The sequence below is a fragment of the Ursus maritimus genome, unplaced genomic scaffold (assembly GCF_017311325.1).
Source record: "Ursus maritimus isolate PB19 unplaced genomic scaffold, ASM1731132v1 scaffold_11, whole genome shotgun sequence".
NCBI classification, from domain to species: Eukaryota; Metazoa; Chordata; class Mammalia; order Carnivora; family Ursidae; genus Ursus; species Ursus maritimus.
Genome location: NW_024423453.1, coordinates 60,920,344 through 60,933,934, shown reverse-complemented (window position 1 = coordinate 60,933,934; position 13,591 = coordinate 60,920,344). Strand labels below are relative to the sequence as shown.

The 13,591-nt window shown below is 34.8% G+C and overlaps 1 protein-coding gene across 2 annotated transcripts in view; it reads left to right on the top strand.

Moving 5' to 3' along the window:
- The window catches only part of GLRA3 (glycine receptor alpha 3), a 181,348-nt gene that overhangs the window by 102,448 nt on the left and 65,309 nt on the right, over window positions 1-13,591 (top strand). For both annotated transcript variants that reach the window (XM_008705064.2, XM_008705065.1), the window contains exons 4-5: window positions 3,972-4,195; window positions 12,627-12,709. In XM_008705064.2, coding sequence (XP_008703286.1) covers window positions 3,972-4,195; window positions 12,627-12,709 — 307 coding nt within the window. The remainder of the gene's footprint in view (window positions 1-3,971; window positions 4,196-12,626; window positions 12,710-13,591) is intronic.

The following is a 13,591-nucleotide window of genomic DNA, read 5'->3' as shown; positions in this document are numbered from 1 at the left end:
AAAAAGTTAATGATAAGGTTATTGTACTGGTTTGAAAATTTTCCATAAGATACTATTCATCAGGTTCAACATTACAATTTCTGTCCCAAATTCTCATATGGCATATCAAAATGCCCCTATTATTTCAAAAACTAATTTGTAAACTGAAAATACAAGTAGATTTCTATTTAATATGAATTTTAATTTTGAGGAACTAAAGGCTAATATTTAATGAGTGCTGTTTTAAGTGCTTTGTGTGGATCAATCCAATGCTCACAGCACCCCAATGAGAGGAGGTACTTTTATAATTATCCCTATTTTACGGAAGAAAAAACAAGTCATGGAGATTAGAAAACTATCTCACTGGGAAAACCGAGATTTGATCCTAAGAAGACTTACTTCTAAGTCTAGTATATGAACCATTATAAAATTTGCCTAATTGAGGGCTTCAGAGGGGAGGGGGTGGGGGTTGGGATAGGCGGGTGATGGGTAGTAAGGAGGGCACGTATTGCATGGTGCACTGGGTGTTATACGCAAGTGATGAATCATGGAACTTTACATAAAAAACTAGGGATGTACTGTATGGTGACTAACATAATATAATAAAAAATTATTATAAAAAATAAAATAAAATAAAATTTGCCTAACTGAATTATTATTTTTTGTACCTCATAATGTAAGATTTCAAATATAAGGTCTATTATTAACTATGTAACATACAGATGGAATTTAAACTACATTTTAATGGATACTTACTTTCAAAACCAAACATGATATATAACTACTCTGTCAACAAAATATTTTCTTAAAAAATTAATTTAAACTAATTAAAATAAAGTGTATCATTCTATTCTAATAATAATAAATTTTGACTTCTGAAATGTCAAAATTAGTCTTTCTATATAATTAATCACTATATTTCATCACTGTTATTGTATAATATTAATAATATACTAATATAATATAACATATACATATAACTATATAACATATAGTTAACATATATAACTAGTCAGTTATTTTTCCTGGCAGACATCATTATAACTGGAGTTGTTTTCATCTTCTGCCATAGTTAAGGTAGAGAGACACTGACATTAGTCCAATCACCTATTCCTTTGGCGGCAGTTAGGGCAGATACTAATATAGTATAACATATAATAAATAAATATTACTTAGTATGTAAGACGAAAAAATGTTGAAAAAGTACGATTAACTTCTGACGTTTTTACTGCAAAAGGAGTTTGTAGGGAAAAGAATCATTCAATGTCTCCGTCCTAAAATTTTGATTCCATATAAAAGTCAATTCAGTTGCCTTATGACTTATGAATGAGTTCAATACATGTCTAGATTTCAGAAATGTGAAATATAAGTATTTATTTCATTTTCATATATATTATCTCATATTTATTACTCTCTTTTTTTTTATTCACCTATAACCTTTCTACATTTTCACCCTTATAGGAGCATAGCCCAGGTGAACAGGAAAATTCCATTAATAAAACAGTTAGTCTTTATTTCATTTATAGTCAAGGCATAATTACATTTTAAACTGGCTTTAGTAAGTCTATTTTAAAATTTTTTGTATGTGCTGCATACACATCCATTATCTCTATTTTGCAAAACTGTTTCCTGCTTCCTGCTTTAGTTCACGGTCTTTTAGCATAGGCACGTTATTTCAAATCAAGTTACAAGGACTTCTTTCAGGTGGCATTATTTGACTGTCATTTTTTTTTACCCTTTGCACATTTTCGCAAATGATCGAGACTCATAAATAATATTGGTTGCCTAGTATAAATGGGATACACTGGCTATGAGGAATAAGCTTTAAAAATTTATTTTTGAAATGCTGAATTTGGTTGTTTAGTAGGGAAGCTTCCCGGAACAATGTTCATTTGCAGGCAGATCAAAACCCAAACTGTGAGAACCATTAAAATCTTAGTTTCTAGGTTTTCAGGAGATGGTCATTTCTGAGTCTTGCTTTGGACCCTGGCCCTAAACCAAAAACCTAAATGTGTTAGTAAACAAAGATATTTCTGGTTATTCACAGAAAGAGCACAGTGGATATAGGATAGCATTTGGCCTTTGTGACAGTTGGACAGTTGGACAGGTGACAGTTGATTTCTGCCTTGAGTGATTTAGAATCAGAAACTGAAGGATACCTGGGTGGTTTTTGTTTTTGCGGTGTTTTGTTTTGTTTTGTTTTAGCTCATTCTTGTAGCAAAAAGTGTTCCTGGAAGATCTGAGATTCTGTCTATAAAATATATCACTAAACCAATAGCATAGGATAAGGAGATTCAACCAAATTTTATTACATACACTGTAGCTTAAAGGTACTTTTATTTTAGCCTCACAGTGGGGAACACTTGCAGAGTGTTCTCAATTACATATAATTGTATATGTATATTAAAAAATCTTAAGAATCAGTCCAAAGGAAATTCCTTACTTGTCAGTTATTTTTCCTGGCAGGCATCATTGTAACTGGCGTTGCTTTTATCTTCTCCTATAGTTAAGGCAGGGAGACACTGACGTTAGTCCAATCATTTATTCCTTTGGCGGTAATGAGGGTTGAGGCACAGACTACAGAGCAGTACAGGGATGCAAGAGCTGGCCACCAACCAGGGAGCTATGCTTCTTGGCGTTCTGAACTCTACGCTAAGAGAGACCTGTCTTCGGCTGGTAGAAGCTTGTTCATATATCCCCATTTACAGGTTCTGCAGATCCTTGTGGCTGGTGAGATTTCCACATTATCGTGAACTTTGTGGTAAAAAGCTGAAGTGAACTGTTCCATTGTCACTTTGGAAGATACATGGGGCACCTAGCAAGCAGAAAAAAATATTATCTGGTATGTAACCTCAGTTACAGTTAGAAGATAAGGGTCTCAGCACACAAATAATAATCAAGGGAACATATAGATTTGTAACGTTCACTACTCTGAATTTGACCTCCTTGCAAGAGAAGCAATCCACCAGGCCTGATACTACTGAAACATTCTTTGTGGTTGCTTGGTTATTATATTCTCTTAACTGGTAATTTGGTTTTCAAGAAATAAAAAAAAAATAGATGAAAATTGGTATTTGGTTTCTCTGAATATCTCCAGCCTTGGCTATTTTCCATGGAAATAAAATCTTCCTAAAATGTTCATTTTACTCATGCTTATAATGAAGTCTGTGTATTTAATCTATTCACTCATTTCAAATATCTAAGGGGAAAATTGTATTTATAAAGTCATTGGTAGTGTTGATGTCCATACACTGTGTACAAAACCCACACATACAGCTTGCTATGAATCTATGTCATTCTATACATTAGTCCAAAAATTGTGAGCAAGAATATGATTGAAATCTTTGACTCTTCCCCTTTTGAAGTTACGTACGAATAGTCTAATTGGGAAAATTCTTTAGCCAAATCTGATTGAAGGATTACTGGCAATAATGTTCCGTTATTATTCTTTCATTACTTCAAAATCACCTTTTATTTTTTCCAAATCACCTGTTTCATGGAATTTATATGCTATATTAAACATGAGGATATGTATCTTCATTTTAAAGAAGTACCTATAATCACTTTTATAAAATAGACAGCTTTCAAGAAAATTTCACTAAATTCATTCTGGATGCTATTGGATATGTACTAAAAGAAATGGTTCTGGAAAATAAATGCAAAGATGTAAATATTTTACTTCAAGTGTCTAGTAGCAATCCAACGTTTTATTCACAAAAGTGAAATTTGAATGGAATGGCAAAATATAAGCATAATAAAATTGTACTCTTCTGTGACCTTTTCTTTAGAGATATATAGATCACTAAAAACATGGGCAAAGCCTTGTAACTAAAATGACTCTTGTCAGTAGTAATGAGTGAGGACTGTGGGGTATGGAAATCTCACAAGATGTCAGTGGCTTTTGCTGAAATCAGAGGTGCCTGAAGAATAGCACATAAGATTCTAAACTTTTAAAGCAGGTTTTTTTTTTTTCTTTCTTTCTTTTATCATAGGATTACAGAGTGAATATCTTTCTTCGTCAGAAATGGAATGATCCTCGCCTTGCATATAGTGAATATCCTGATGACTCTTTAGACCTAGACCCTTCCATGCTGGATTCCATTTGGAAACCTGATTTGTTCTTTGCCAATGAAAAAGGCGCCAACTTTCATGAAGTTACTACAGACAACAAATTGTTAAGAATTTTCAAGAATGGAAATGTTCTTTATTCAATAAGGTGAGTCATAGACAAATTCCTGATTTCAGTGAAATACTGTGTGGTTTTTTTTAATGAGTGTTTTGAGATTTTTGAGTAAGTGCTATCATTGTTCCACTTGAGGTCCTCTAATACATCATTTCCCGAATATGTCCAATCACCAGTAATAGACTCAAATTCTAGATCTAGGAACTGATGAGTAATTCTTAAAAATCCACTTTTTTAAACAAATGGCTCAGCCTCTTAATATCAGCCAAATTGGTAGGCAGTTTAAAGGCAAATTGAACTATAGCTGATTCATACATTGTGATTATATTTTTATGAATGCATACTTCCTTTAAATATATGTTGGTGAAGAAATATTTGGATTTACATGTCTGAGATTCATTTTCCACAAATTATTTTTCAGGTATTTGTATTTTTTTAATCTTGTTGGGCTTCTCTGGTCATTCTTTAGAAAAGGTCTTACTTATATTTCAGTTATTTATAATGCATTTCTAAGAAGACTATGTAGCTTTTAAAAATTAACACCAAAACATAACAATAATCAATACCAAAATATAAATAATATTTAAATAATATTAAAATGTCTTGACTGTTGAACTTCAGAGTTCATTCAACTTTGTTTATTAAGTAGCAAACAGGTGTAAATCAATAAATAGCAATTTGAAAGGATATATTTGATGATTTGTGTCACACCTGGAAAATATTCTAAAATAAAATGATTATCTTAAAACTTCCATAATTATTTTCTTTATTTGGTTTATGGGTAGATTGTGGATATTTCATTGTTTGTATCAGGTCTTATTGGAATTAAAAGTGGTGCCATGCATTATGAATTGCTTACATATCTTGCAATATTTTTGAGAAAAGTTATGAAATGATTCTGAATTGCATCTTTTGTCTTCCAGTATGAGTTCAGATGAAACAGATGATGCCTCTCGGCTCCTAGTTTTTGTTTGTTATATCCTGGCTTGCTTAATCAGACTAAATTCATTTATTGTGAGTTGTTTTTAGAAATCTCACAGGACTTTAAAATCTTCAAATGGCAAACAGTTTCTTTGTTAACAAAAGTTGTGCTAGAAAAAAAATTTCACTCAATTTACAAATGGAACATCTGTGATGTCTCATGAGAGTCCTGGCTTTCCTGCTTGTTTAAAGACTGTCCTGGCAGACCTGACTTATTGAACTTACCCATTTATCCGTATTTCCTTCTTAAACCTCCTAAAACAAAGAAATAAACCAAGTAAGGAACAAAAATGGCATTAACACACAGGAGGATGAAAGTAACAGGAAAGGAGGCAGTGACAGATACGCAATGACAGCATATTTTAGGACGCTGGAAAATGAATGCATTGTGAAAACTGACTTACTAGGCACAACTGAAATTTAAGCTACAGTGGGGGAACCCAAAAGGGAGAAAATAATATCCTCAAACTTTTAGAAATTTAAGGCAGCTAAGACTTCAGAAAGGAGGAGCTAGAAATGAAAGAAAAGGACAAGAATTGATTTAAAATGTGCAGAAAGAAGACTGAGCTTTCTATTCCTGATTTTCTTGTCCATGTCCTTCAGACTAGAAACTACCTTTATGCCATCCGAAATGAGCAGAAAGAGGACAGAAAATCTGGGAGAGATTGTACCAAGAGCTTCAGGAGTAGAGACTCCAGGCACAGCTGGCATCTGTCATGAGGCATTGTACTAAGAAAATGGAGATTACATGAGGTTTGCACACTGTATGGTGAAACCTTTGTTCTCCCTGAGATGCTGAAAGCCAGTCCTAAACTGCTTCCATTGAACAGTAGTAGTCAGAAGAATATACCTCTGGGAAAAGATCTACAGATACCGACAATTGGGGAACCACCAAGGAAAAATCTGCACAGCCATGTTACTATCTTACTGTTAAAACCATTACTCAGTGAACCATCTGCTACTAACTGAGCTCCAAATGGTTTTTCTTGCCTCATTCTTAAATAAAAACAGACATTTGAAAACATTCTATAATATTAACAATAAAAAAAGAAACAGAGGCCATGGGGTGCCTGGGTGACTCCGATGATTAAGCAGCTTCCTTCACTCAGGTTATGATCCCAGGGTCTTGGGATTGAGCCCCACATCAGACTCCCAGCTCAATGGGGTGTCTGCTTCTCCCTCTCCCTCTACCTCTCCCCCTGCTTGTGCTCTCTCTCTCTCTCAAATGAATAAGTAAAATCTTAAAACAAGAAGAAGAAGAAGAAGAAGAAGAAGAAGAAGAAGAAGAAGCAGCAGCAGCAGAGGCCAAAAGAAACACACAGAGAAAATGAAGAGAAAAGAGGAGGAAATTAAAGGAAGAGAAAAGGTTTGACTCAGGAGAAAATGCAGAGAGCAGAAGAGTCCATTAAAAAACAACAACTCTGAATAGATGAGACAACTGAACATGTGAAATAAGAAAGGAATAAAAAGAATCATTCAGAGCATAACAGGAGCAAATAGTAAACCAAAGTGAAAAGAAGAATCAGTAGAATATTTGGAAGATGAAGTGAAGCAGTCTCCCAGAAGTAGAATCAAGATACAAAGAAATAGAGGAGAAAGAATGCGAAAATCAGAACATCAATATAGAGGTTTAATATCTTAATAGAAAGAAAGAACAGAAAAAAATAGAGGTTTCCATGAAAAACAAGGAATTGATAGGTTACCCGCTGTATTGACCATCGAGAGGCACTTTGTAGCTCTGATAGGGAGTTTGTTGACTATTAAAAGGAGATAATTATTAGTACTAGCAAAAACAAAATGCTACATGAGAATTATAATTATAGCAAATGACTATGCTTAACCACGAATAGTAATTACTTATTCATAACATGTAAACACTGAATATTAATTTAACCATAAATATTTATGCAACTAAATTTTGAGTATTACAGGAGAGTTAAGTACATGGAGTGTGGTATAAAAAATTTTTTTCCTTGTATGAAATTAATAGATAATTTCACAAACTTAAAAAAATCAAGCATAATATAATAGCAATTGAGATATATGACTGTAAATCTTTGACAAGTGTCTAAAGGGAGGTTGCCTCCTAGGAGCTAGAACTGAACCGGGGTTTGGATGAGTAGGGCAAAAATACAACTTTTTTTTTTATGCTTTCTATAGTGTTTGAACTTCTAAATGATATCCATGAGTTACATTGATACTTTTTAAATCAAGTCCTTTTCAAGGGAGGACTTTGGAGCCAGATACATGACTCTTAGATGGTCCAAGTTGGGATTTGGTTTTACTCTACTTATAAAATTAGCTTATTACTTATTTTATGGCTGCTGACAGAAGACCCAAGACTCTGGGTCAGAAATAAAGGAATGCATTACTTACTGCAAGCAAGCAACGCAAGCATCAGTGAATTTGCCTAACTTCTCCCTTGCCCTCAAGTTTGTCTGAAACGATGCATCAGGCCCTGATGGATGTAACACGCACTGTGAATGTGTGTCCCAGCTGCAGGACACTGAGTTTGGGGGATCCACTGCATTTATAGCAAGCAGTAAGCAAGCCTCCTCTTTGTCTGGAAGAACAATGTTATCTCATCTCTCAAAATTAGCAGCTGCATAAACAACCCTGAGAAATGGCTCAGGTAAAAGAATAGTGTGGGCCTTACAGTCTTGGCACACCCACCAGAGGTGTACCAAAACACACAGAGGCCCACAGATGACTGTCCCTTCCAAGCCAGATCCAGCCTCTACCATTTACCAGCTGTGATTTGGGGCAAGTTTCTATGTGTGAAAGGTCATTTTTCTTATATACATGAGAGTGAAAATGCTAATTACCTTGAGCCTAAAATAATGTATGTAAAGCACCCAGCATAGTGCCAGGCATATAACAGACAGTAAAGTTGTTATTTGTAACTTCCTCAAAAGAAAACAAGACCCCCCAAAAAGGACAATTGCTGGTATTTTCCAGAATCTGTAAATTAGCACTGTATGGACACTTGCAAGTTATTAATGTAAGTTCCCGTTTTGTCACTCGTAAAGAGGGGATGGTAAAATCCTTACCACAAAATCATGGGAGCACATCAGAGGCAGTTTAATATTATCTATTACTTACTTTACTAATACTACTAATACATACTAATACATCCAATTTTACTGCTTCTATTACGGGAGCATTAGTACATTAAAAATCAAATAACAGAAAGAAATTTTAGATCAAAAATGTTATGCACAGTGACTTGTCAAAGATCATAACACAATTTCAACTTTTATTTAAACTAAATATAATCAGTCTTTCTTTGAAAGTCAGTTGTGAAAAGACTTAAGGCTTACTTATGCAATATGTATTTATTTTTTGAACATTAATTTTAATAGAAAAAGCAAACTTATCAACAGATGCTTTTTAAGATGTTGTTTATTCAAGGGCAATCAATTTACAAACCATAAAATAGATGTTGTGAGGAGAATTTTGCATATGTGTGATTATGCATATTTTTCTGAAGAGGTCTTTAACTGACATTGGCTTCCCGAAGGAACCATGGACAACACGGAGATTCCACTGGTGATGGGCTGACAAGCTTTAAAATCATCTCTAAAATCAGATAACAATAAAATTCCAGATTAGAACATTAGTTACGGTCTCCTTTCTAGTGCTCCAACAATCTAATCTCTCCTGAGAGTTTTTTGATCTGTATAGAATCATAATAAAATACCAAATCACTCAAGTAAATATGTAAAATCCATGGGGAAACGCCTTATATTTTCTAAAGTTTAATTACATTTCTCTGATTTTTTGGGAAGAATCATTTATGTGTCTTTTACCTTAAATGTAATAATGCTGAATGAAATATGTCATTTCTTGCATTATATAAATACAAAATTTGAAAAATCATTTAATTAAAAAACCCATTTTCATGAAAAATGTTTCAAGGCCTTTGAAAGGCAGTATACTTAGTGGTTAAGGGTATAGAATTTAGAGCTGGGCTCCCAGATGTGCAAATTCAGCCCTATTAATCTCGGCTTTGTGATGCCAGGTGAGGTGACCTCTTAGTTTCCTCATCTCTAAAATAAGGTAATATTGTTTACCCGTCTTATAAATTTGCCATAGGGAATAAGTTAGTTGAGAAATTGTAAATTTTTTAAAACAGTGTCCACTACATAGTAAGTACAATAGACGTATTACCCTTATTATGATATTACAGCTCATATTGCAAAGCTGATAATTAATCAAGAGGTGTTCAGTTGGTTGAGCTCCAGCTGTTGGTTTTGGCTCAGGTCATGACCTCAGGGTTGTGGGATCGAGTCCCACACTGGGCTCTGTGCTGAGCATGGGGTCTGTTGGAGATTCTCTCTGCCCCTCCTGTCGTGCTCTCCCTCTCTCTCTCTCTCTTTCTCTCTCAAATAAATAAATGAATTTTTTTTTTAAAAAAAAGGTAATTGTTCTTATGGCATTAAATTTAGAAATATTAGGAACTAATAAAGATACTTATCAGTTTTATAAAGAGCCAAAAATGGAGTCAAAGAACACACACACACACACACACACACATATATATATACTTAACATATATATATATATACTTATATGTATAAGTATATATACTTAATTAATGATTGAGATAGACATCATACCCTAGGCAATGCTTGTTCAAAAATGGGCAATACTGGGGCACCTGGTGGCTTAGTCTGTTAGGTGTCTGCCTTCGGCTCAGGTCATGATCCCAGGATGCTGGGATCGAGCCCCGAATTGGGCTCCCTGCAAAGCCTCCCCCTCTCCCTCTGCCTGCTGCTCCCCCTGCTAGTGCTCTCTCTCTTGCTCAAATAAATAAATAAAATATTTTTTAAAATTGGGCAATACCTCCATTTTAATCAGGTCAACTGTTTGTCCCAGATTTTAGTCATCTATTTTAACATTACTACTTCACTAAGCCAAGACTTTTTAAGAGAAAATAAAAAAACACCATATCCTGTTTATGTGTCTTGTCTCAGAAAGAGAACTTAGTGTCCTCTCTTACACAAGAAGATATTCATTTCCAAAACAGTAGAATGTGATTAATTGCCTTTTGATTTAGCTTTCTTTTGATGTGGTCAGAACGTATCTTTAATTTATATATAATGTTTTGGTGAAGAAATTCAGTATCACACCCATCGGGCTGACATGTATTTTTTCATCCATATGTTGTTAGGTAATTGTATAGAACTTTAAAAAAAAAGAAAGAATGTTCATAAACAGATGTTTTTCAGGATATGATTTATGGCAAAAGTTCTACAAACAGTGATTTTCTTTGCCAAATAATTCCTTTCAAGCCCTTCTTTTTAAAAAAAATTATGTAATGTCTCTCATTTTATGCCAAAAAAATAGCCAGGATATGAATTTGACATCACATGCATGGTGAGAGCTTGGAAAAGATTCTGAGAATGCTATTCACTTCCATACAAAAGGTCACAGAATTAATTCTGCAAGCCAACATTTGAAACTGGCTGTCCCGAGAGCCCTGGATGTTTGGAAAATTAATGTGCGTATGTTCAAAATACACTTGTGCATACACTTCTAATGAACCCTTCACAAGACAGAGAACATCGTGTCCACCTCATTTTACAGTTGCCTTTTTCAGAGAGAACTTTGTAAATTTACAAGATCGTACTCACAAGGTCACTTAACCTAGCTGAACCAGGAGGAAATTGCTCTTGAAGAATGAGCCGCATGAATTATTTTAGTGTGTTATGGACTCTGACTTGAAGGAATTGTCAAATGATCCTCCTGGGATTCTAAAAAATTCAACAGCTTCACATGTCTGTCTGTTTATATCTCTCAAATTATGTTAATCGGGCCTCACCAAGAGTATTCACTGTAGAACGTGCATTATTATAACTTTATGTCTATGGTCTACATGAAAATGCCATTTCGGAGAATATGGTTACATTTGGCAGTGCTGATGATTATTTTTTGTTTAAGCTTAAATAGCTTTTATATGTGACTTTTTTAAAAAAAAATTTAAAGATTTATTTATTTATTTTAGAGAGAGAGGGAGTGAGAGAGCGCAAGAGGGGGTGCAGGAGGAGAGAATCTTCAAGCACACTCCCTGCTGGGTGGGGAGTCCGACACCATGTTCGATTCCACTACCCATGAGATCATGACGTGAACCAAAACCAAGAGTCCTATGCTTAACCAATTGAGCCACCTGGGCACCCCAGCTTTATATGTGATTTAATCCAGTCATCTTTGTGCTCCTCCTATGTAATTCAAGGTTGGGGAAGATGGAGGAGTCTGGAGGTGGTAGGATACTAGTAATCCTTCGTAACTAATATTTATTGAGTGTTTACGACGTGTCAGATACTTGTCTAAGCACTTTACGTGTGTTAATTCATGTATTGCTCACGTTTCTCCAGAGCAAGTACTGTGATTACATTCATTTTGGAGATGAGAACCCTGAAATATAGGGAAGTAAACTAATCGACCTACGATCACAAAGTTTAGGTTAAAAAAACCCCACCAAAGGCACCCACTGATATGATGAATTTCAATGGGAGTACTTTAAGTAAAGGGGCTGGCTAGAGAGTTCTCAGATAAGAACTTTATTTGAATAAACTTGGGTTTGTTTGGATCTGGGCCTCTTTTTCCCTGGTCCAAGAACTACAAATTCTTGCTAATCTTTCAAGATTATCTGGGTAGTATACGTTTCCATAAAAAATGTGTATTTTCATGAGTTATGAATTATCTGGAATGCCAACATACAAATACTTTCTGGAGAGGGCAAAGGGACAGAATGCTGGTGTACACCATCCAGCTCAACCTATTTGTATGAGCCAAATTAGAAGACTTATGATGAGCATAAGATTATGTCCTACATATTCTAGACGGCTAGTTCTTGACCCTGGCAAAATCTGGTGAAATGCCCTAGTCCTACAGCAGAGGACCCCATTCTAACAGCCAGAATTTTCAAGTCCTCCCGATCCAGGTTTTTTTTTTTTTTTCCCTCTGATATTACTGCTGGATATTCACTGACAACTTCTTCAATGTTTCAAAGACGACTGGAAGTTGTCACACAGGATTGCTTCCTGCGCCCTGGTTTTCTAATTCCCCGGAGGTACTTGCCTCCTCAAACATGCTGTACACGTGAGTTTGGGGAAATATGCCCTTTGGCATTTGGTATAAATTTTATGGTACTCACTCTCAAATTTCTTTGTGAGGGTCTTTTCTGGAAATATAGACCTTTTGTAGACATTTACAGTCCTCTGCAAAGGAATGAATGATTGAGCAAAATAAATAAATTGATTGGATGCTTAAACATATAGTTTTCTCTTCCCTGAAAAACAGATTTATATATAAAGGTACAGCTGTTTCATAGTAAATAACATACCCAAGTTGGAGCAAATTTTATTTGAAGAGTTGTTAGTCACTAATCAAAGCTTGTTTCCCAGTTGTACCCTGAACAACAGAATGTTAATATGATATCATAAATTATTTTTTAAATAATTATTTTGAATTCTTCCAGATTGACATTAACACTTTCTTGTCCAATGGATCTCAAGAATTTTCCAATGGATGTACAGACGTGTATAATGCAACTGGAAAGTTGTAAGTATGGAGAACTTTTTTTTTCTGTACACTTTAAAAACTGTAGTCAATATACATTTTAATGGATTAAGTAGATGTTTATAACTTTGTAACTGTTTTTGTCATATACTTACTAAACAGGCATGTTACCTGTCACCGCGTAAAGTACTGTCTTGCAACACATGCGGTCTAGACTGTGATAAATGAATTGAGGACCTAGGAATAACAGTTTTTACACTTGACAAACAGCTATATATCTCTATACAAATTATCGAGGTAAAAAAAGACAATAATCATTAAAAACAAGCCACCATTTTTTTATTGGGTCCCTGCTACAGACCAAGCATTTTGTATATGTTATGTTCGATACTCACAAAACAGATATTGCTGTCGCCATGTTTCCACCTGTCGGAATGGTCATCTCGAGCGCTTGGGTGCTGTGCTCCAAGATGGAGGTGGTGACGACAAATCCTCCGGTTCCAAAGCCTATGCTTACTTTGAGCCATTTGGCTAAAGTTTATTCAGAGCGTACTCTGCTGGGTATGTTATGCGTGTGATATCCGGAGAAGAGAAATTTCTCACACTTTACAGAGATTTAGCCAAGCTTACAAGCATCCCTTTAAATTTCGCCTTTCAAAGCGGGTCCTTGGGCGTTACCGATTCAGGTTAACACAAAAATTACAGGTCTTTCCGTTTCTTTGAACTTATCTATAGAATCAACCCAAACTTAATTGGTTAAAATGTTTAACGGCATAAAAATGTAAGCATTACGCAATCTTTTTCTTGTGGTACTGTGTAAAAAAAAAAAAAAAAAAAAAAAAAAAATCTGACATATTCCTTGAGGAAAATTGGAAGGTAGGTCTTCAGATTCGCAGGCCTGAGGCAAGGTTTGTAGTGCGGAGG